Below are 23,124 nucleotides of genomic sequence, written 5' to 3' on the forward strand. Positions count from 1 at the left end.
CCGGTGGAAAATCGGGCTAGAGCCTACCACTTGGCGGGTTGCTAATCTGCGAGAGGGCTCGGCCGGGCTCGGTTGGGCGTGGGCAGCGCTGAAGAGAGGGGACTGTGTGCTCACGCGAGGAGGGCGGTCCTTCCTCTGAGCTGGCGGTGGCCCCCCAAGCCTGTGATCCTGCCGCCGGGTCTCTGCGCCTTTGCTTGAGACTTTACGGTAAGCCGCTCCTCCCGCGCCCCCGCCCCCAGCCCCGCGCGGCGATCCCCGGCGCCGACGCCAGGCGCTGGCCGTGGTGCTGATTCTGTCAGGCGCTGGCGGCGCTGGCGGCGGCCCGGTTCCCTCTCCTCCTCCGGTCCCGGCTCGGCCGACCCCCCTCGTTCCCACGCCTCGCCGAGACCTCCCGCGCTCCCGCCGCGGCCCCCTACCCGGGGCGCGGCCCCAGCCAGCACCATGCACCTCGCAGTTCTGCTGCTCCTGCCCTCGCTGCTGGCGCTCCCGGCTCACGGTAAGGGACCCCGGCGTCCAGCCACCGGTCCGGGGCGGGGGCGGAGTCCCGGGGATAGGCACGGAGGACCGTCGCGGCTGCCAGCCTCGCGCGTCCGATTGTCCGGCCGGAGAACCACGTCCCGCCGGCTGCGCCGCGCTGCCCCAGGCGCCGGCCGGATCGGGCGGGGCGCCGGGTTCCGCCGGCGGGAAGCTGCCGTGGCTCCCGCCATTCGCGCCTGGCCGAGACCTCGCCTTTAATCATCTCCCCGGATCTAATGGGATTTCTCTGCTGCAATTCATCACGCCACCCCCTCCCCGCACACTCGCGCTCACCCGCGCGCTACCTCGCTCCACTCCAGGCGGCTTAGGGCGCCTGAGCGCACGCGGGGCGAGGGCCCGGGGGGCGCGGGGCGGTGAGTCGGGACAGCCAGGCGGGCGGTCCGCGGTCCCGTCTCCCCCGCGCCCCCCCGACAAACTTCCCACGACTTTGCCGCCCGTTCCGAGGCCTCTTCCCTGTCCTCACTGCGGAGGAACTGGGCCGAAGGTGGCCGGACCCCTAGTTGGGACGTCGCTCCGCTCACCTCCTTCCACCTTATCACTGTCACAACTTCGTAATCTAGAGCCCCGTCCTGGAGACATGGGGCCCTCTTATCCAGGTCGTCGTTCTGCTCTGGGGCTGAAGTAGATGTGGTCCTGGGATATACTCTGTCCTCCCCGAAATCCTTTCCTCGCACACATGCCCGTGTGCACCCGCACATCCCGAGCGCCCAACCTCAGCCCGGGCCGGCCTTCCCGCCGGCTTCCCACGCGCCCCACGACGGCTGACTCTCCTCGGGAGCACTGGCTCCCCACTCTGTGCCCCAGCACCTCTAGCGCGGACTCAAATCCCCAACTTCGTCGGTCTTGGGTGGAGGGAAGCTTAGCCTCGGTGTAGGTAGGAAGAGAGTTTCGGAGAAAGGGTGAGGGGGCTCTGTGCTCCACAGAGGGAAGGTTTGGGGATCTGAATGGACCTGTCCTCCGGCTCGAACAAGCTGTCTTCGAAGAAGGCTCGATTCTTCCCCCACTGAACGAAACTGCACTTGGAGGTGGGACCCGCCGTCCCTCGCCATCTGGTTCTAGGCCTGATGTGGAGGGTGTAGGAAAGGGTAGTTTTTAACCTTGGCGCTTGATCTTTTTCCCGTGTCGGGAGTCAGGACGGCATAGCTCCGGCCCCTGGACAGAACGAGTTCGGGTTCTGTTTGTTTGTTTGTTTTTCTCTATGGCTCCCTAGGCGTGGAAGCTCCTCTCAGAGCCGCTTAGCTCTATTTACTTACAAGCGAGTCCCCCTATCCTCACACAGCCGCCTGGCAGCCCACACCGGGTCCTCCCGGCTGCTGGGGAAACTTGGAACTGGTGAGATCGCGTTGCGGGAAGCAGGAAGAATCCTGCAAGCCCCACCCCAGGGACATGCTGGGGCCAGGAGAAGCCCCATAGCCAGCAATCCAAGATGTCCCTCTGATTTCAGGACATGGAGTCTGGCTATGTCCTCACTCTATAAACACCTTCCCTTCTCTGGGACATGGGGGCTGGGTCACCTGGCAGATACTTTGAGTCCTTATGGGGGGGAGGGTGTTTCAGTGTGAGTGCCACTGAGGCCCCGTGTGTCTGGAGTGGCAGGTCCTACAGTGTCTCTGCTTAGGGAGGTATGAATGTTGAGTGAGAATTCAGCAATGAGCAAGCGTGAGGCCACAGAGGTGTGGGTACAGCCTCTTCCAGAGGATTTCCTGCCCATTGGAGTGAGACTGCAGGTCTCCAAGAGGAAATTTGGTGTGAATGAGAGGCCATCGAACCCACCACTGCAGGCATAGAGCACTCTGGGACTGGAACTCTATGTATCCCCAGCAAATGTCCCTCTGAAGTGTGAGGATCTCCAGGGTCTAGAGGGTCTTCTGTCAGAGGTTTTGGAGGTTAGAGATTCAGCTGTTGGAGAAAAATCTTTATTTCCTTTCTTCAAAGGAGAAGAGGAAGCCCAAATTTGCCAATGATAGAGCTTGCACCCCTGCCCCAGTCGGTGGGCCCAGTGGCCCCTCCCTCTTTAGCCACCATGCAAAGCCCCAGTTGTTAGGGTATTGAGTCTTCTGGTCCAGAGGCAGTTCATTTGCCCATCTCACTGACTTCAGCGAAGGAAAGCCTCCAGTTGCAAAAAGCCTTTGAGCTTTTGCTGTCAGGGCGGTGCATCCCGCAGCCTCCCAGCCTTGCACACCTCATCAGAGCTTTGCGACTCAGGCTGCAGGACGCAACCAGGCGCAGCCCAGAAACCGCAGGAGTCCTGGGAGGCAGAGGCCCTAGAGGCTGTAGAGATAGGAGAAAAGCTCCCCACCCCACAGGCTCACTCCCCTGTTCCCTTCTGCTGTCTCCCTAGTGCAACTGGTCCCACATGTAAGGGGCACTGTGGACCATGGGGTGTCCTCCCAACCTGGGGCTGGACTGGGGAGATCTTGCCACAGTGGGGAGAAGAAGGCCGTACAGGAGGGGCTGTGCCTGCCTGGGCCTGCTGTGTCAGTTTAATGATTTTTAATGAGCAATTACCTTTAGTCGTTCTCCTAATTTCTGAATATCAATAAAGTTAATTAAACTCTGCATGTGTGAATGTAGCCTGGGGAGGTTGTGAAGGTAGAAGCTGCTGATACAGGAGTGGGATTAGGTCTCCAGGGGTGGAGACTGCCTCAATAGCTGTGTGACCTTGGACCTTCAGCAACACCTCTCTGAGCCTGAGAAGCATATCCAGGAAGAGGGGGACTAGAAACAACAAGTTTCTGTGACTCACTGGGCCAGAAACTGGACAGTGTGTAAGAGAAAAGGCCTGTAGGAGGAAGGAGAGAAAAGGAAAGGGGAGTTGGCTTCCAGGATTCCCACTGCTGTAAGGGTTAACGAACCCGGACTGCCTTAACCTTAAATGGCAATTGGGCTTTCCGGCTGATTCTTTCACTGTTGATGCTGGCTTCTGACAAGCACATTCCTGAGTCTGGGGTCACCTGCAGAAGCCACCCTTATTTTCTGTTGCTTTGCTCAGCATTTGAGGGCCAGGAAGCTGGACTAGGGACAAGGACCCTGGGGAGACAGGCTGGAGTCCACTCAAGAGTTCCAGAGGTGAACATGTAGAACCAGAGCCACCCTGGCCTTCTATGGGGACTAGAAGATCTAGAGACTGCTAGGGAGAGGAGAGGGATGTCTGAATTGGCTTTTTGTCCCTGTCCCTCGTGGGCCTAAGCACATCAAGCTTGTCAGGCCCTGGCGGCCATCCCGGCCTTCTCAGCAGGGTGGCAGCTTAAAATGCCTTGGGGATGCTGTGGGGGCACTAATAGGGAGCAAGAAGACACAGGAATTGGGCTTAATTAGAAACTAAACTTCCATGCTCCCTCCTCCCACTTGGCTGCCTGAATATGAAGGCATATCAGAGAGCCTACCTTTTTACCTCCTCTCTCTATCCAGCCTCAAGCCCTCCAGCTTCTCCCCACTCTTGTCCTTACCTCTTCAAACCCATCTGCCAGGCTGGACTTAGTTCAGGAATCCCACCTCCCTACCCAAATGGAACGATCAGTATTTCTTCCTCCAAACTGGAAAGAGGGCCCAGAAATGTATCTGTAGACAAAGGTAACTTTAGTGAAGGAACCTTTGACCCAGCTGGTTAAGAGTTCAGCTTTCTATGTAGCCTCAGAGGTGCTTGCCTCTCTGGATTTCCAGGCTCTGGAACCATCATTGTAAAGTTACACCAAATTCATGGTTGGCAAACCTAGGAGCATGTCAGGGCCTCAAAGGATTTGCCAAGTCATGCAGATTTCTGGGTTCCCAGCTTAATGGCCTCTCAGGAAATGGGACGCTAGGTCCCATAAGGAGGAGGTCCCTGAAAGAGGCTACTGGCTCTGGTCTGAAGTTCATAGGTAGAAAGTAGGTATTAAGAGGTTTTCAAGACCAATTCCTACAAGAAGCAACCATGCCAGAAAGATGACTAATAATACAGTCAGGCCAAAGAAATTTTAGTATCAATTCTACAAAGTAGCCAAGTTCTCAACGGCTCCTGGGATCTTGCCATTCTATCTGCCTGAAATTCTTTTCTGTCAGGACTAACCTACCTCATGCTGGTCCACTCTACCTCAGGCTTCAAGCATTGGTTTATTTGGCACTTCTGTCTTTTTTTTTCTTTTTGCACACATTTATGGGGTATCTATTATTCTGAGGTATCTCAGGGGAAACCTCACCTCACCTGTCATCCAGCCTGGTTCAGGGGTTGCTGCTGTGCATCCCTATTCTTTGGCTTCTCCCATCAAGATACCCATCTTGTTGGGTCATAAACCCTTGCCTGGTTGCTTGATGCACTTCCCAACAGCAAAATTTAACTCAGAAAAGAAGACACTGAGTCTGTTTTCTCATCCCACATATCTTGGGCAGCTCTAGAATGTCTATTTGGGAGAAACTTAGGGTCAGCTGCTTGATTGGAATGGAGAAGAGGGCCCATGGCAGCTGGGATTGCATCTTGAAGCTGAGTTTGCGTAGCAAGCACACTATTTTTATATAGATGTTAGGATTTTTTTTCTCTTTCCTAACACTTGGCCAATTATCCTGACTGTAAATTATAGCCTTTACTTAGTTTTTTCCTTCTACAAATTAAGCTGTCATGCCATCAGCCTGTGGTGGGTTGGGGGTAGGGTGCTAATGGCCATTCTTTATGGGGTAAAGCTTTTCCTCTCATCCCTTAGTGCCATCAGTGCTTGTGTCCCCAATGGGACAGAGCCTAGGGCATGGCAGACATTAAATGCATGTTAATAAATTGTACAGGTAGAAATCAGGAGAGTTAAGCCAGGGTCCTGACTTCTTGATCCCCCTGTCATCCTGCTAGCTTAGATGGAAGTTTTGCATAAAATTAAGGACTGAAAAAAATGAAGAACAATTCCCTGTCATCTGACTTCAGGGACCTTCATCCATTTCAGCTTCAGAAACTATGGAGGGTGGGATATGCATGAAATTTTAGGAGCATCTCTGACTAGGTTCTGCCTTGAACAGAAAGTAGGGGGAGGCGAGAAGCCAAAAATAATCTAGACTATGAAAATTCAGGCCCAAGAACCTCCTCAATTCTTAAAAAGCAAGCCCTGGGCTAGGAATGTGGCTTAGGGGCAGAGTGCTTGCCTAACATGTATGAAGCCCTGGGTTCGATTCCTCAGTACCACATAAACAGAAAAGGCCAGTAGTGGCACTGTGGCTCAAGAGGTAGAGTGCTAGCCTTGAGCAAAATGAAGCCAGGGACAGTGCTCCGGTCCTGAATCATAGCTACTTAGGAGGCTGAGATCGGAGGATTGCAGCTTGAAGCCAGCCTGAATAGAAAAGTCCATGAGACTCCTATCTCCAATTAACCACCAAACAGCTAAAAGTAGAGCTGTGGCTCAAGTGGTAGAGTACTAGACTTGAGCAAAATAATCTCAGGGACAGCACCCCGGCCCTGAATTCAAGCCTAGGACCAACACACACACACACACACACACACACACACACACACACACACACACACACACACACACACACTATGGTACTTCCACCATTCATACATTTGTTCATGCTACAAACAAGTATTGAGGTGTAAGAGGGGACCCAGGTCCCCCAGGATCCCATGCTCTACAAGTTAAGCCTTTCAGATTTTTCTGTTTGGTACTCACAATAAGAGGTTAATAATCCCCACTTCATAGATGGGAAACTGAGTTTTGGACAAGTTAAGTTACTTAACCCTGGCTGCACAGCCAACAAGTAGTAAGGATATTTGAAATGCCTTCTTCTTTTATGAAGGCTGGCATGAGCCAGCACTGTGTCCCCTCTTCTAGTCTAGGATAATACAGGCAGATGGGAACCCAGGAGAATATCACTATCCAAGCAATAATAATAGCAGTAACAATACTCTCTATTAAGTGATATATATACATATATATGTATATATTAGCTCATTTAGTGCTCCTATCGTTTCCATAAGATAGAAACTATTACCAGCCTTTTATAGACCAAGTTCAGGTTCATATTGCCAGACAGATTCAAGACATAAACAGCTCCTAACTTTCTTCTGCACATTTCTGGTCATAACAGTTGCTTCTGTGCTTAAGCCTACTCTCAGTCCTTAATGCTGCAGGTTTCAGGCATTGTATTTTACCCTGTCCTTAGTAGCAAAGGAATAAAACATGTTGGCCCAGAGGTCAGTGGCTCTGGATTACTCTCCTACCTTTGGAGGCCTTTTAGTGAATGACAGGACCAGTCTAACCTGTCCCAGCATCTTGGGCCCCCCTCCTCCCTCAGCCTCTATTGAAGCCCAGCCCCCAAGTGGGAAGGCCCAAGCCTGCCCCAGCTTCCTTCCACCTTGCCTACCTGCTGCCCAGCTGCCAGCCTTAGGAGGAGAGGATCGATGCTGCAGCCGTAGGCAGAGTGTTGTTGGCCATTGATTGTTGAGATTTCTCGAGGGTTTGGGAGCAAACAAACCTGCTGCTTCTCCAACAACAATCCGGGTCTCAGGCTGCAGAGTCTGAAGCTTTGCTGGCAGGCAGTCTGGCAAGAAGGGAGGGGGTGAGATGGGAGGTCCTGGCTGGGCCCAGTAAGAGCAAGTAGCTCTGCCAGGAAATGAGCAGGGATTGAGTAGCAGGGAAAGGAGGGCAGTGGAGAGATGCAGTGAGGATGCTACAGTGAATCCTAAAGCCCGTGTAAACCTTGTTTAGTCCAATCTCTACAGTTTTGCTCAGCTATTTTTCCATGCTTGGAATGCCATTCTGGGTTCTTCTGTTTATTACAATGCTCCTAGCTCCCCTTTTCCTGATCACCCAGACCATATGACTCTCTTGTAACCAGCAAATACCGCATCAAGAACTTAGCTTGTGGGGCTGGGAATATGGCCTTGTGGCAAGAGTGCTTGCCTCATATACATGAAGCCCTGGGTTCAATTCCCCAGCACCACATATATAGAAAATGGCCAGAAGTGGCACTGTGGCTCAAGTGGCAGAGTGCTAACCTTGAGCAAAAAGAAGCCAGGGACAGTGCTCAGGCCGAGTCCAAGGCTCAGGACTGGCAAAAAAAAAAAAAAAGAACTTAGCATGTGGGTTCTTCACCCATTCATTCATTCCCCATTCAATAACCCTCTCATCAAGCCCCTCTCAGGTGCTTTGAAAAGTAGAAATACACTAGCCCTGACCTTAAGAAACCTAGTTTGAAGGAAAACTGCATTGTTTGTTTTTTGCCAGTCCTGGATATTGTCCCTGAGCTTTTCTGCAAGGCTGAGCTCTACCGCTTGAGTCACAGCTCCATTTCTGACATTTTTGGTTTTTAATTGGAGATAAGAGTCTCACAGACTTTCCTGCCCAGGCTGGCTTCGAACTGAGATCCTCAGACCTCAGCTAGGATTATAGGCATGAGCCTCTGGTGCCAGGCAGGAGCTTCATTTTCGATAAATAAGCTGAGCTAGACTAGAGACCCTCTAATTTTAATTGAATAAGATATAGATGTGATGTCAAATAACACCCACTTGAACCAATTTCCCTGGCCTTCAGAGAGAAGAGACTCTTGGTCAGGGATTTTTCTGGATGTGCTTCTTACCTCTGCTGAGTCTGGGTGGAAAGAGAAGAGCTGGAACAGAGTCCCTCCCACCTGCTGCCAAATCAAATGTACTGTATAATCCAACCAGTGGATCTCTACTACCCTGGTCAGCTTGGCCAGAATCTCAGCACCCAGGCATTAACTCTGCATGAGAGCGTACCACCTCTCACTCCTCCCACAGGTTCCTCTCTTCACCCTCAGGTCCCTTCTAGCTGGTCATCAGGCTAGGAGAGCAGAGCTTAGTGAGAGGGACCCATGGAAAAGAAAAAAAAAACAAAAACCTCTAGAATCAAAATCATTGAGCTATAGCCTGGCACTCCCCCCCACCCCCACATCTGCATGTTCTTTTTCTCCTCTTTGTTTGCTGGCTCCTAGCTAAAGATACTGAAGGAGACCCTGCCCCTTCCCACTCCCAGCCCAGATTCCTCTGCCCCTCTCCAAGCTCCTTCCTGCTCTCTCCTCCTCCCTCCCAGTTTAGCAGCTGATCACCAGCTCTTTTGTCCCCCAGGCAGCCACCTGCTGAGTATCTGGCCTGAGTCCCACAAACCAGCAGGTGCCCAGGGAGTCCCAGAGCCTGGGTGGGGGTGGCAGGCAGTGTGAGGAGCCAAGTTGTGCCTCAGGGAAGAGGGAAAAGTCCCTAAAGGAAGAACACAAATAGCCGAGCACTGGCCAGAGAGCCAGGACTTCAAGGTTTAAGGCCAGCTCAGGCTCTTGATGACTGAGTGATCTTGGGTAAGTTGTGTCATCTCTGTGTGCCTCAGTTTCCTTGGGATTTGAGGGTGCCTGTTTCAGTCCCACTCTTTCATGAACAGCACCAGGATCATAGGAAATTAGAGGGGCTAGTGACCAGAATATCTTGAAGAAAAAAGACCTCCAGAGGAGCTATCAGGTACCAGGAGGACCATTTCTAAGGTAGTCAATTGGAAATGCTGGACCATGCCTGAGTTGTCAGGGATGAACTGTTGACTGGGATCAGGGACAAGCATCAGCCCTACCATATCTGAACAGGAAGGTAAGACTATAACAATGGGGAGGAACAAAGGTCAAAGTTAGGGTGCTTCTAAAAGTCTTCAATGGGCACACTACTCTGACAGACATTGTCTTAGATATCATTTACATCCAGCAAGAAGATGAGCTGGTGATTTGAAACATCTGGTCCAGCAGCTGGTAGTCTCCTGCCATAAAGTTCTCTTTTGTGTCTGGTTAGAGAAACTGGAGGAAATAGAGCCATGTTTTGATGATCAAAAAACCCCTAACATCTCCAGACAAAGGTATGAAGGTAGAACCAAGCAAGGCATGTTCAAGGGAAGCTCTTCTCTTCCTCTTTCCCTCACCCATCTCCTGGCAAAGCCCTAATCCTACCAATCCTACTGAATTTAGTCACCTTTCTCCATCCCTCCCTGCCTTCGGTCCAGGCCAAGAAAAGACCTGTTGCTCAGTTTGGGGTGGGATTCCTCAGCCCCCCCCACCGCCCCCCCAACCAGCCACTGGCTAGTGCCTTAATTCTGTGCCCTGCTGTACCTGCATACCAGATGCTGCCTCTAGTGGCCCCTGGTCCTTCCTTGCTCTGAGCTTTAAACAGCAGAAACTAATAGGGACAGAAGAAAAGAGCTTGCATTTTCAGCTACAGGTGTCCACATACATAGCTCAGCAAGGTCCCTGGAGGTTGAAGCACGTGACAGACCTGAGAGCTTGAGGGCTGAGCAGCTGGGCCCATCTGATATTCCTTGGGTTCTGGAAAGAACCCAAGAAGTGCAGGTAGCCATGACTGTGTATATCTCTTCCTGGCTTGTCTATCTCTCCTTGGGTGTCTGTGCCCTCTGTCTCTGCATCCCAGGGCTATGGCTTGAGTGTAAGCACAGCAGACCCTAGCTCTGGCCTCCCCTCCCTGAAACCCACTCTATTCTCTTTGTTCCCAATCTCAGGCTCCACTGACCCCTCAAGGAGACTCATAACTGGAGCTGCTGTTGCTATTTTTAGCTGTTCTGTACCCATTCCCTACCTCACGCAGGCTTGCTGGGGAAGTAGAAGCACAGGCCAAACCTGGGGAGTCTCACAGGCTGGGGTGCTGGGCAGGTGAAGCCCCCTCACTCAGTCCCACAATGCCATGAAGGTAAAGGGAATCTAGGAAAGTCCACAGATGCAGTCCCATAACCCAGAGAAGGTTAAGCTCAATCCCACCTTCCTGGTGCTAAAAGAAGGTCCCAGACTTCCCTCCCTCTCTTTACCAACTCCCCAAGGACAGAGTCCAGGGGACTCTCCAGTGCCTTCTTCCCAGGCCATTAGGAAGTCAGGCAGGAGCTCCTTCCCATAAAAGCTGAGAAAGGCAGGTGAGGAAACAGAAAAGAAGGAGGACATCAGATGAAGTTACATATGCAGGTTCCTCCATCATTGCCCTTGCACTTGGCAGATGGGTGGTAAGCACTTTTGCCCAAGGCCACCATTAAAGTTCATTACCCTCTAGACCCTTGGGGCTCACCCTTATCACTACTCTAGCTTCCCTGGAAACTGGTTCAAATAATTTAGAGGTGTCTGAACCAAGGGACCAAAGAGAGAGGCAATCTAATCTCCTTCTAAGAGGTACTCTCATATTGGCTCAGGTTGCTTTTGCTCTCAGAGGCCTTCTGTTTAGAGCCCCCACCCCCACTCTCATCCCATTGTCCATCTCTTGAGCACAACAGGGCCAGGATGCCCAGGATTTACTTCCCAGGCCCAACTAGATCACTCCATACAGGTTAAGTTCAGCTCTCTGACACAACTTCCTTAATGTGGGATGGGGAGGAGTCATCAGACAGTGCATAGCAGGTACTCAGAAACATTCTGGATCTCTGGGACTCCATCACCCCCTTACTTGTGCCCTCACATAGCAGGCACACATGTGTACCAAAAAATATCATATACCAGCTGGGCACCAGTGGCTCACACCTGTAATCCTAACTACTCAGGAGGCTGAGATATGAGGATTGAGGTTTGAAGCTAGCCTAGGCAAGAAAGTCTGTGAAATTCTTATCTCTGGTAAGTACCAAAAAAAGCCAGAAGTGGAGCTGTGGCTCAAGTGGTAGGCTGCTAGTCTTGAGTAAAAGAATCTCAAGGATGACACTCAGGCCCTGAGTTCAAGCCCTGTGGGCTCTCTCTCTCTACTTCCCCTCGCTTGGGGGGGAAGGGGCTTGTCCACCCCTTCCTGGGTGGTCCTTTATCGCTCTCACATGGGAGCAATGGCCACAGGTAGCCTCAGTGGCGTGTGGTCACAGGGTGCCCCAAAACCGCCAAGAACAACACGGATGCGTGGGCCCCTGGAGAAAACCTCTAGGGCTTGTTTATTCAAATGAGGAGCCCCCCAGATATGCCCCAAAGGTGGGCACAAGAGAGGGGCCCCTGATTGGTCCCAAGGAGCTGTCCCTCAAGTGATGTCAGGAGACTTCCTTTGTGGGCAGAGGTCCAGCCCCCCAAGGATGGGCCCCTGGGGTACCCCTCCACCATAGCACACGTGCTAGCCCCAGGAACAGGGGCTTCTCTTCCTGTTAAAGACAGGAAGGGGAGGGACAGGCCGAGGTCAGCTGTGGCCCCTTAAAGATACAGCTGACCCCAACAAAGCCCCAGGATTAGCACACACAGAAAAATATCATATGCCTACATACATATTTTTGTATACATATAGCAAACACACACATGCATATAGGCTCATATTTGCATGTTCACATACATGCAGGCCTGCACACACATACATATGCATACATAAACATTCCCTGAGGTATGTACACACAGCCTAGACCTCCAGTGATCAGTAATACTGACCAGCAGATGAGAACAAGGAGAGGGCTTTGGAGCACACAGAAAGAAAGTAGTCTTTCTCTATGATGAGCCCCCTCCACTCCCACCCCTGCACTCTAGGAAGTTCCATCAATCCCTAGGTGTGGGCATCACTAATAAGTAGAGAGGTTGTAACTGTCTTGCCCATCCACAGACTCTCTTAAAAGACAGGAACTAAACCAGGCACTAGTGGCTCATGCCTGCAATCCTAGCTACTGGGAAGCTGAGATCTTGGAATTGCAGTTCAAAGCCAGCCCAGGCAGAAAAGTCCATGAGGTTATCTCCAATTAACTACCAAAAAAGCTGGAAGTGGAGCTGTGGCTCAAGTGGTAGAGCAAAGCCTGAGCAAAGAAGCTCAGGGACAGCACCCAAGCCCTGAGTTCAAGCCCCAGGGCTTGAACACACACACACACACACACACACACACACACACACACACACACACGTCAGGAACTAAATACTATGGGGAAAACAAGCCCAGAACCAGTAAGAAAAGCCCAACAGCACACAGCCTGTCAGTGGCCAAGCTACATGCACTCTAGAGCCAGGGCTCTGATTAGGCCTCATCTTTATCAGAGCTCTTCAAGTTCCACAGCTAAGAATAAACACTCCCCTGACCTCCAGAGTAGGGAGTAGCCAGATCCCACCAAACATTAAGGACTAGGGGTAGGTCCCTTCCTCTGATGAATCTATTGTCCTGTCTTGCTGGGCTCTGTGGCTAGGAGGGACAGTCCTCAATAGCAGTCTAAAGCTGGGAAAGAGGCAGAAAATGGAGGGGATGATTATTTATCACTAGACGTACCCTGGCATCCAACTTCACTTCTGACAAGGCAGAGCTGGCCATGCTACTGGCCTCAGGGAGAGTGAGTTGCTGCTGCCACAGCCTTCCTCATCCCTGCTGACATTTCCAAGGTTTGCCATTCAGAGAAATACGGTCTTTGCTTGTGGAAAGTGATGGTGGAAGCTAGCTGGTGCTGGGGGTTGGCTGTGACCAGAGCACCCAGCCAGGGCCCTGTGCCCCTTACACACTCTCATCACACTTGTACCTTAGAAACAGCAGATGGCTTCTCTGTTTCCTGAATACCATAGCAGGTAGGAAAAGGGATCTGAGGTAGAAAATGGAACTGACTGACAGGAACCTAACAAGAAAAAAAAAACTGATAACCCACATCCGCGCCTCCCTAGACCCCTGCTTCAGCCATAGTAGTGGGAGGTGGCATAAACAGGGTGCGATACTATAGATCAGGCTGGTAAGGGGGTGATGCCAAGGAAGCCCTCCTGTTCATACTACCCCCTTCCAGCTCATCTCAGGGATTAGAGCCAACCTCTACTTCTGCACCTCAGGCTCCTAGCTCCTGTGCCACTTGCCCAGCCCCAGAAACAGTGGGCAGGCAGAATTAAGGCCCCCAGGTCCCTAAGGCCAGCAGGCAAACAGGAGGGGGGAACACCGGGCTGCAGGGGAAGGTGTTGAGCGCAGCAGGTGATGCTGTAGCAGAGGCCTCATTAATCACCTCTCCAGCCCCCAGCTCTGCAGTAGCAAGACCATATTAGATTTTAAATTGGAAAGTGGAGAACGTGGCAGTTAGCAGGGAGCTCCTTCTACCCTGGGCCCTTGGTCACAGACTCAGAGGAGGAAGGGACAGAGGAGTGAAAAGGGCTGGCCCAAATGCAGCCCATAGAAACCTCCCTCCTCTTTCCTTGCAGCCCCTCTGGAGCCAAAGGGGCTGTCCACCACCAGTGGTCTTGGGAAGGAGTCAGGTTAAGGTTCTGAGAATGGGGAAGAATGAAAATGAGGGGACACAGCAGCCATGTTGAGAGAAGTACACCCCATCCTCTGAGAGCTAGGGCCTTTCTGGGCTTGAGATTCTAGGATGTGACATCTGTGAACAGGGACAAATGGTAATGGTATGTGGCCAGTAGATGTGTTTAGACCTGTGTTAGGCTTGCCTGTGTGTGTGTGTGCGCGGGCGCGCGCACACACACACACACACACACACACACGCAGGCTCATACAAAACACACATCTTCCACCAATGCAGGAGAAATGTTGATGTGAGGCTATGGACCAAAGAGAATCAGTTCAAATCCTTTCTTTCCACTTTGCCTCTCAGACTCAATTTCCTTGAATGTAAAATATGAAATATAGACTATAAAATATTGATTTCCAGCACAAAGGACAGCCAGACATTCAAGGCAGAAGATAGCTCCTTAAGAGGTAGGTGCCTGGCCTACAAGGCATGCTCTGGAAATGTGAATGCCCTTCTCTGGTCCCAAGGCTGAGCAGCTGCTCCAGGACTGACTGCCCCAGGAGCCTAGGGGGTAGTAGCCATGCCAGACACCTTGCCCTCTGCTACTGACTAGGCAGTGAGGAAGAGCAGACGTTTCCATGGAAAATGAACAACTGGAGCCTAGCCTGAGCCAGATCACAGGCCAAATCACACGAGGCCAAATGTTCCACCCATAAAGTCAAAATCCAAGTAAGCTGGCTCTGCATGAACTCCCCAAACTGCCCATCAAACACTCAAACCACAGAACACCAGTGCTTGGCTGTGGCTGGGAAGAGAACATCACCAGTGGGCAACAGTAACCTATCAGTGGATGGATAATCAGTGAATGGCTGATAGGCCAGACACTCCTGAGAGCTTTAAAAAAAATAATAAAGAAATTCTAGGGCTCCTTGTTATTATTCCCTGCCTAACCCCAGTAACAATTTTCCACAGGCCCAAAAGGTAAGGATCAGATAACTCATCTTTCCTACAGTGCTGCTCTAGGGCTAGGAAATCCAGATTTGAATATCCAAAATGATAAACTTGAGGACTGTACTTCCCTGGGCCTCAGTTTTCTCATCTATAAAATAGGGGGTTGTTGGGAAAATAGAGGAGAATGGAAAAGGACTAGGCCAGACTCGATCACCAACAGGTAAGGACTGTTCATTGCCAGTGAGGGGCACAGACCTTCCTGCAGGTTTGGAGTTTGTGTGATGGGGTGAATTTGGGGTTAGGCTTATATGAGGTCTGAGCAAGGAGACAGAGGTTAATGAAAAAGCCACTAGGTCTAGGAAGTTGGGGGCTTTTTGGTTGGGTCCACGATGGACTGTTTACAGCTGGGCTTAAGTGAATTGCCCTGCCTGCATATCAAAGCAGGTAAGTTTCTACCTCCAAGAGCTCTGGTGGTTGCTGGCACCATGGTAAATAATTGGCAACTGGTAGCCTTCACTATGTTTTATTCAGAGTCCTTCCTGGCTCACAGGATCCTGGAATATGAAAGCAGATTTTTTTTGTCCATTTTACTGATAGGGATGTGGAGGCTTGAGTTTGGGGGAATGACTTATATAGAAGAATGAGGCCTATAATGTTAAGGGCAGGATCAGGATAAGTAGCCTGACTCCTGGTTGGTGCCCATTACCTTCATCCATGCTCCTTCCGCCTGGCAATAACACCCCAAACCTTGGAAGTCTTGAAGCCTTGGGTCACTCCCTCAAATCCATGCAGGATGTTAGGAGTGTAGCTACCCCTGATCTCTCTGGAAGTAATAAGCTCTGTCCTTGGAGGCAGGCCACAGATGGTAGTCATTGAGCAAGGCGCCTTCCTAATCCAACACCGTGAGCCCTAGCCCTGCTCCAAGTTTGCTGTGTAGCCTGGGGAAAAAAAAACCCTGAACTAAGTTTCCTCCTGGATAAATGAGAGTGGGATAAGATGATCACAGAGGTGACAAGGGCTCAAGTTCCAGGAACTGGCTACTTCTTTGCATGGCACCTAGCCAAGAGGAGGTGGCCCATTTATATGTGCACTCCTTACTTGGACTATCCTGCCAGGAACTGACAAGGAAAGAGGGGGTGGCCAGAGGGTACAATGGGGATAGCCAGTGGTGAGGAAGAGAGTAGACTGGATGGGGAGGGAGGTATCCACTGGCTCTCTCCAATAGACACTCCCCATCAATTGTCAATTGGGGCTATGCTGGGGCACTGCCAAGGGCTTGCCTGTCCATCTTCTCACTGCAGAACCTGCCCTTGTCCACCCCTGCTGGCCAAGAGCCAGGCACTTTGGGGAGCAGAGTAACTTCTGAATATGCAGACAGGCAGAAACTGAACTTGAAAACTGTGTGCCCTGAGGTTACCCCTTTCACCAGGACCAGCATTTGTGAACAGAGCTATGGGAAGAGAGATGTTTGATGTTGGATCCTTACACACAACCATATGAGCCATACATGTGCTGAGGGCATATGAAGAAGTGCCCCCCGGGGTGGGTAGAGGAGAGTCAAACAGAGTGGGCTCGTCAAAGAGGTGACAGGCATTGGAACTTGAAGGTTTAGGAGGGTTTGAAGAGATAAAGAAATAGAGAAATCACAGCAAGAGTGTGAGCAAATGGGGCAAAAGAGGGAAGTGAGGTCTCTGTGTATAACTGTGTCCATCAACAACTGTGCCTCAAGGACATACTGACAGGGCTTCTTCTCCATTACCACAAGACTGCAGAGCTCCCTACATCAATGCCCCAAGATAGCAGCATCCAGACTGGTGGGGAGATAAGAAGCCCAGGGTTATAGCTGAAAGCCAGTGGAATCAGCAGACAGCTGAGCTGTGGAGTCTAGTCTTAGGCTCTGCTTCTTGTGAGTTGTATGACCTTGGATGAATTACTTAACACTTCTGGGCCCATCCTGAGGTTATCTTGAGATAACCACACAAACCAACCTGCTCCAGTAAGAGCAGATTGAAAAATTATACATGAAGGTACTCACTGGTCAGCACACACTAAGCACTGAGGAAGTAAATGGCAGCTGCTACCAGCCCTAGCTGCCTGGCTCCAGAATGTATCCATTCTGGACCTACCATAGCTTCCAGGTAACCTTGGAAAAGTACATCCCAGTTCTGGGCCTCAGTTTCCCTGTCTGTAGTTGGAAGATTACATTGCCTTCACCACCAATACAGTCAGGCCAACAGCAAACTGACCTCATATACTGTGCACTGTGAAAGCAATTATTTCAGTAGTGCATGGAATAAGAAGCTTCCAGACTGGATTCCAGAGGCCCTATGTATCACTGCCAGTATCACACTGTGGCCCCTTAGTACAGGGGCAGGACTGGGCCTTGGAATTGTTATGGAGACTAGATTCTGGCTTAGGGGGATCGAGGCACTGTGACACTCAGGGGCTTCTTTTTTCCTTCAGACTCTGGGAAAATAGGGATCTGCAAGGCCAGGCCCTCACTAATCCCCTATTAAAACTTGAAAGGGGCCAAGAAACCTCCAGAATAAACTCATTAATTTTTATGGGATAATAAATGGATCCCATTAAATTCTCATTCTCCCAATGCTGGACCAGCTTAACCTCGAGGACCCAGGGGAATAGTCTCCCTGCCCTGGCATCCCCTAGGCTTCCTTATACCTGTCCCCCAAACTGGGAGTCAGGTCCTTCTATAAAGTGTGGGGTTTGCCTGGACTCATCTCAGAACTTTCTGCTCCTGCTTCTCTACTAGTCCTTGATCCTGTCTCTGAGGTGTGAACCATGACAGGAGGCTGCTGGCACCTCTTTGGGGCGGTGGGAGTGATAAAAGATAGGGACCAGGATTGGCAGGTAGCAGCTGTGTCTGTCAGTAGGAAAACCCTCCATACCGACCTGTATCTTCCCTCCACAGACAAGTGTGTGGGATTGGAACCCAAGGCCTTCTGGCTGTGGGGTCCAGAAGGCTCTGCAGAAGCAATAGCACTAGAAGGTCATCCTGAAGTGGCACCATTGCCTAGGACAGCTGATCCCACAGCCCCTGGCACTGCATAATGACTCCAGCTCCACTATTCACCAGCCCTGCCAAGCTGGACGGGATCCTCAGCATCCCTCCTGGAGTTTCAATAGACCCATCTATACAAAGCATAAAACCTACCTAACTGGATATAGAAGAAGAGGCCCTAATCCTTCCTAAAGAGAGGCTACCTGCTCTCCCCACCCCACCACCCCCACTACCAATATGGATCCAGACCTGTCTGGGATGGGGCACTGGGCCCTTAGTGATAGGCTCTGGGGAGAAAGGACAAAACATAGGCAGCCCTCTCTGGGAGGCCCTGACTGGGGCTGGGAGGAAGGGGAGGGGCTTCCAATCCCCAGAGGGGCCACCTGGGGGCGGCGCAGGCCAGGAGGCGGAGCGGGAGCGAATCCACTGGGGAGGCATCTTGAATGGCTCATTAGTGCCGATGAAAGCCTTTTTTCATTTCGTCTAAATACTTTAAACAGGGCTCCCTCTGATGTCTATTTGCATAGCTTAAGAGCTAATGTGGGGGGCAGGGCCCCGGCACTGGTGGGGCTGAGTTGGGGGCTGCAGAAAGCTCTGGGCTCACTCGGTGGAAGAAGCTGGCTGCGAGCTGGGGTGGAGAGGGAGGAGGGGAGGGAGTGTTTCTCAGGTTCCACTTGCTCAGAGGCTGCAGCCTCCAGCCCTGTGAGACAGGGAAGAACTGTTAGAAGTGAAAACTGAACGGGGCCCCAGTACCTCCTTGTGTCCAGGCACCAGGTAGACTGAACAGGTGGATACATAGAAGTCTGTAGTGTTGTGGTCACCACTTCGGTCCTCTGTGGACATAGAGTGGCTTCAGATGGCTCCCTGCCCTCTATCTACATGGATGGTGCAGGATTATACTTGTTTTATGGATGGCAAGCTCAGGGTCATACATAATATTGTCACCAGACAGGGAACGTGGTCCCACCGAAGAGAAAGACCTTGCCAGGCATTCCCTGAGGGGACCTCTTTCTCAGCCTCCAGGACACTGCTATTTAGACTATTCAGAGGAGACAAAAGCACTTTTCAGGGGTGACTTAGGTAGCAGAGCTGATGTCTGTACTGTGTGACCCTGGCAGTGTTGAACAGTGTTGGAGATCCAGTTTGGGTCTCCAGTTCAGAGGCTCTTTGGACATGAGTGAAGGCTCCCTGAGTTCCAGGCGGATGGCTTCTAAAGGGCTTGGGCTTAGCTCAGGCTTAATAGAATTGCAGATACCAGATCTGGCCCCAGCTCCACTTCTAAGCTGCACTAGAGCTTGGACTAATCCATTCCTCTTTGTGGGCCTCGCTGCCTTTAGCTCATTTGCTTTTTCCTGTTAGTCAGGCTTGTCTGGAAAGAGTAGGAGCCTTGCAGCTAGACAGACACTGGTTAATGCTCAGCTTCAGAACTATGAGACTGATCAAGTCCTCACCCAGTTGCTCCAGGTTTTTTGTAAAGAAAGAAAAAGGTTCCCATCGCACAGTTAATTAAATAATATAAGGTCTGGGAAGGGCCTGATACAAGGGCCCCATGAAACTGAGCATCCAGGTCCCTGGCACCTACTTTAAAAAAAAAAAAATTTGTCAGTGTGGGGGCTTGAACTCAGGGCCTGGGCGCTGTCCCTGAACCTCTTTGTGCTCAAGGTTAGCACTCTACCACTGAGCCACAGCTCCACTTTGGCTGTTTGGTGGTTAATTGGAGATAAGAGTTTCATAAACTTTCTTGCCAGGGCTAGTTTTGTTCCTGCTTGGGCTGGCTTCAAATGGCAATCCTCAGACCTCAGCCTCCCAAGTAGCTAGGATTACAGGCATGAGCTACCAGTGTCCAGCTGGGTACCTCCTCTTACTGGTCCCTTCATCACACTCTCCCCTTGAACTCAGTCGATGAGGCTGACAGGAAACCCTGACCTCTTGGTCACAACTCTGTGACCAAGAAGACATATCACAGGGCCTCAAACCTCTGACAGTCGACAGGTATCTGGAGATACTTGCCTTGGGAAATGGCTTATCTCCCAGAGATTATCTTGCCCTCTCTGACAGTGGGTGGTGCCCACTGGGGACCAAGTGGTAGCTGATTTTGGAATCAATTTGCTGGTTTGATATGCTATCTCCATTCCATTTAACCAAGTGCTCAGTCCCCCTAGATAACACAATCAGTGCAATCGACAGTGACGGGAGGTACCCATTAGCTCCACTCCATTGCCCAGCACCTACCTGGCTGCCAGCAGGAAAGCTGTGCCTGCTATGGTCACTTGCCAAATCACAGGTTCCCTGTGCACTCCCTCTCCCAACAAAGAGTCCCCCAAGTGCCCACTCTGGAAGGTAGGGAGGCACATCTTTGTGGGGGGGGGGCAGTCCTGGAAAGAGACCCATAGCAATGAATAGCTCCAGGAATTCCTCTCTTATATATCATGCTAAGAATAGTCTCTGCTGACCTGGCAAAGACTAAGTGACATCTGGGAGGTAGGCAAAGAGAGTAGCCCTGTCCTGGCATATCACAGGCACTGTCTGAACCCTCCATCGCTGATTTAGATCAAAGGCTTCTGGCATTGTCAGACCATCTGCTCGGTGGGGCTGGGAGATGGGGGTGAGCCCGGCTGGGCATCTAGTTTGGACACTGTGATATCGGTGCCTGGCATGAATGCCAGGGCACAGATGGGCTATTTTAGTGGGCACAGGACATAGCAGTTGGTCCCAGTTTCTTAAGGCTTTGGGTTGCCTAGTCTTCTCTGACCCAGAGGAATGGAGAACCTTCCAACTTAAACGCGCCTCCACAACCCCAGTTTCCTCTTTCCTCCCATTTGTCTGACACATCAGAGATTCTATGGTCTCCTGAACAGAATGTAGGCCATCTGCCACTTCTTCACTCCTGCCAATCCATGGAGTGGGTGTGAGCCTGTGGAATGACAGCCCCATCACCAGACATAAAGAGGAGCCGACCTTCTCCTTGCAATCTCTGCTATGTCACCTGGTTGTACTTCCTTTCAAGTCCTCATGAAGCCATTTTGAGAGTTGTAGGGATCAAGGATCACTGGCCAGCCTTCTCTGAAATGGAAAAATTCTGAGCTGAATCTGGAGCTTATATTCATGGACCTTAGGCAGCTAAGGATCTAGGGATCTAGGGAACCTAGTGGGCCACAAGCAGAATATACATCACCTCTCCAGTTATGTGGCTAAGTCAACATAAATGATAGAGCCATGTATACCTATGGCCAGAGATACCACGTAAGTTTCATCTTCTCTCACCTATCTATTTGATAGGTATGGGCTGCCTGAATAACTGTATTGAGAGAGATTCAGAAGTCCTGAGTGGTGTCTCAGCAAGAAATAATCAAAATTGATCAGCAAGCCAGGTGCCAGTGGCTCATGCCTGTAACCCTAGCTACTCAAGAGACTGAAATTGGAAGACTGTGGTATAAAGCCAGCTGAGGCAGGAAAGTCTTTGAGATTTTATTGACAATGAAACTAACTAACATAGAGAATTTAGTCTATTTGCTGGAGACCACACAGCCCCAGACTAATCAATCTGGAATTTGAAGCCACATTTGCTCCAGAGCTTGGCTCTTGCAATTCTTGTCATATTACTGATCTAGAAGCATAAAACCAGGAAAGAGGAAAAGAGAAATGATTTTCTGAGAAGTGAGAGAAATGAAACTTCATAGGACCTTAACAAAAAGCCACTCATACTTGAAGGAATTTAAAATAAAATCTCAAATATGTGAAGTATTTGCTAATGGCCAGACCTATAATTTTTTGCACTATAATTTCAGACAGAAAAGTCACTGTGGTGGGGGAAAGCACTCTTGCTAAGGTTCTCATCTTGATCTTCTCTTTGACTGGTCATGTGACATTAAGCAAACCTTTTCCTTTTTCTGACCTATCTTCTCATTAGTAAAATAAAGCCTTGAGCTAAGGCAAATATTTATTAGTCTTATCTTGACTGCCTGGCATACCATGTTGAGAAGGATTCTGAGGTCAAATCTGTGAACAGCAGGAAAAAGTGCATTGATCGATTTGTAATGTCTGTCTTGGGTGCTGGAGGAGAAAGGATAGCTCATGTGCCATCCTTGAAGAATGTGATATCATCTCACTTCCAGCTCTAAAATTTTATAGCTCCGTGGTTCTCAACAATGAGCATATATCCCAAGGCTCTCTGTCAAAAGCAAGATGGATCTCCTACTGCCTGGGCTGGGTGGGATGGTGCTCACTGTGGCATAGCACAAAAGACTCTGATCATCCATTATTATTTCAGGTCTCTCTTCAGAGTCCCCAACCATGGGGGAAGGGCAAGCCACAGGCATCAAGGAGACAGATGGGGAGCTGACAGCGGCCCCTACACCTGAGCAGCCAGATCGAGGTGTCCACTTCATCACAACAGCCCCCACTTTGAAGCTGCTCAACCACCACCCACTGCTGGAGGAATTCCTTCAAGAGGGGTCAAAGACGGCAGAAGAGGAGCTAAGACCTGCACTTCCCTTTCAACCTGACCCACCTACACCCTTCACTCCAAGCCCCCTTCCCCGCCTGGCTAACCAGGACAACCGCCCTGTGTTTACTAGCCCCACTCCAGCCATGGCTGCAGCACCCACACAGCCGCAGTCCAGGGAGGGACCTTGGAGCATGGAGTCAGAGCCTTCTGGGCTACATATTACGGCTCCCTTACCTCCAGGGCCCAGTATGGCATTGCCCACTCTACACTTAGGGGAGAGGCCTAATACTACACCCCCCAACAGAATATGGACTCCAACCCAGGAGGGTCCTGGAGACATGGGCAGGCCATGGGCTCCAGAGGTCATGTCCCAGACCACAGGGCTTGGGATTGAGGGAACCATCGCCACCTCCACAGCTTCAGGGGACGACGAGGAGACCACCACCACCACCACCACCATCATTACCACCACCATCACCACAGTCCAGCCACCAGGTCAGCTACCTGCTGGCTGGCAGATCTGGAAGTGGGGATGAGGGGAGTTATGGGATTCCTAAATGCCTCTGTCTCTGACACTGCCAAGGTGCTCTGCCTTTTGGCACCAAGGGCCAGGCTAAAGGAGGTCTAAAGATTGGAAACAGTCCCAGGTTCAAATTCTAATACTTCCAACTATAACATGTCCCTCGGAGCCTTAAAACAGTAAAAACAGCATGAAGAAAGTCTGCCTCACTGAGCTATTTGAGAATTGAGACAAGATTAGTGTTCATTATAAGGTGGTCCCCCTTTTGCAACCAGGGAGTAGACATCCCTAGAGGTGGGCTTTACCATACATACTGTGTGGCACCAGTGCCAGGCTTTAGCCTCATGTCTCCTCCTGCCTCCCAGGCCCCTGTAGCTGGAATTTCTCAGGCCCAGAAGGCTCTCTGGATTCCCCCACACCCCCCAACTCACCCTCTGATGTCGGCCTGGACTGTTTCTACTACATCTCTGTCTACCCTGGCTACGGTGTGGAGATCAAGGTGAGTGACCTGGATACATCAAGGGGAAAGAGGTGGCTGGATTAGTGTGAGCTTTCT

At 51.0% G+C, this 23,124-nt stretch overlaps 1 protein-coding gene across 3 annotated transcripts in view; it reads left to right on the forward strand.

The window, feature by feature from the left end:
• Positions 1 to 207: 207 nt before the first annotated feature.
• Positions 208 to 23,124, forward strand: part of Sez6 (seizure related 6 homolog) — a 46,693-nt gene continuing 23,776 nt past the window's right edge. For 2 of the 3 annotated variants that reach the window (XM_048366204.1, XM_048366205.1), the window contains exons 1-3: positions 208 to 496; positions 21,872 to 22,543; positions 22,934 to 23,067. In XM_048366204.1, the coding sequence (XP_048222161.1) occupies positions 442 to 496; positions 21,872 to 22,543; positions 22,934 to 23,067 (861 nt within the window). In that variant the 5' untranslated portion in view covers positions 208 to 441. The remainder of the gene's footprint in view (positions 497 to 21,871; positions 22,544 to 22,933; positions 23,068 to 23,124) is intronic. The other variant, XM_048366206.1, reaches the window with a different exon arrangement.

The sequence above is a fragment of the Perognathus longimembris genome, chromosome 17 (genome assembly GCF_023159225.1).
Source record: "Perognathus longimembris pacificus isolate PPM17 chromosome 17, ASM2315922v1, whole genome shotgun sequence".
Classification (NCBI taxonomy): Eukaryota; Metazoa; Chordata; class Mammalia; order Rodentia; family Heteromyidae; genus Perognathus; species Perognathus longimembris.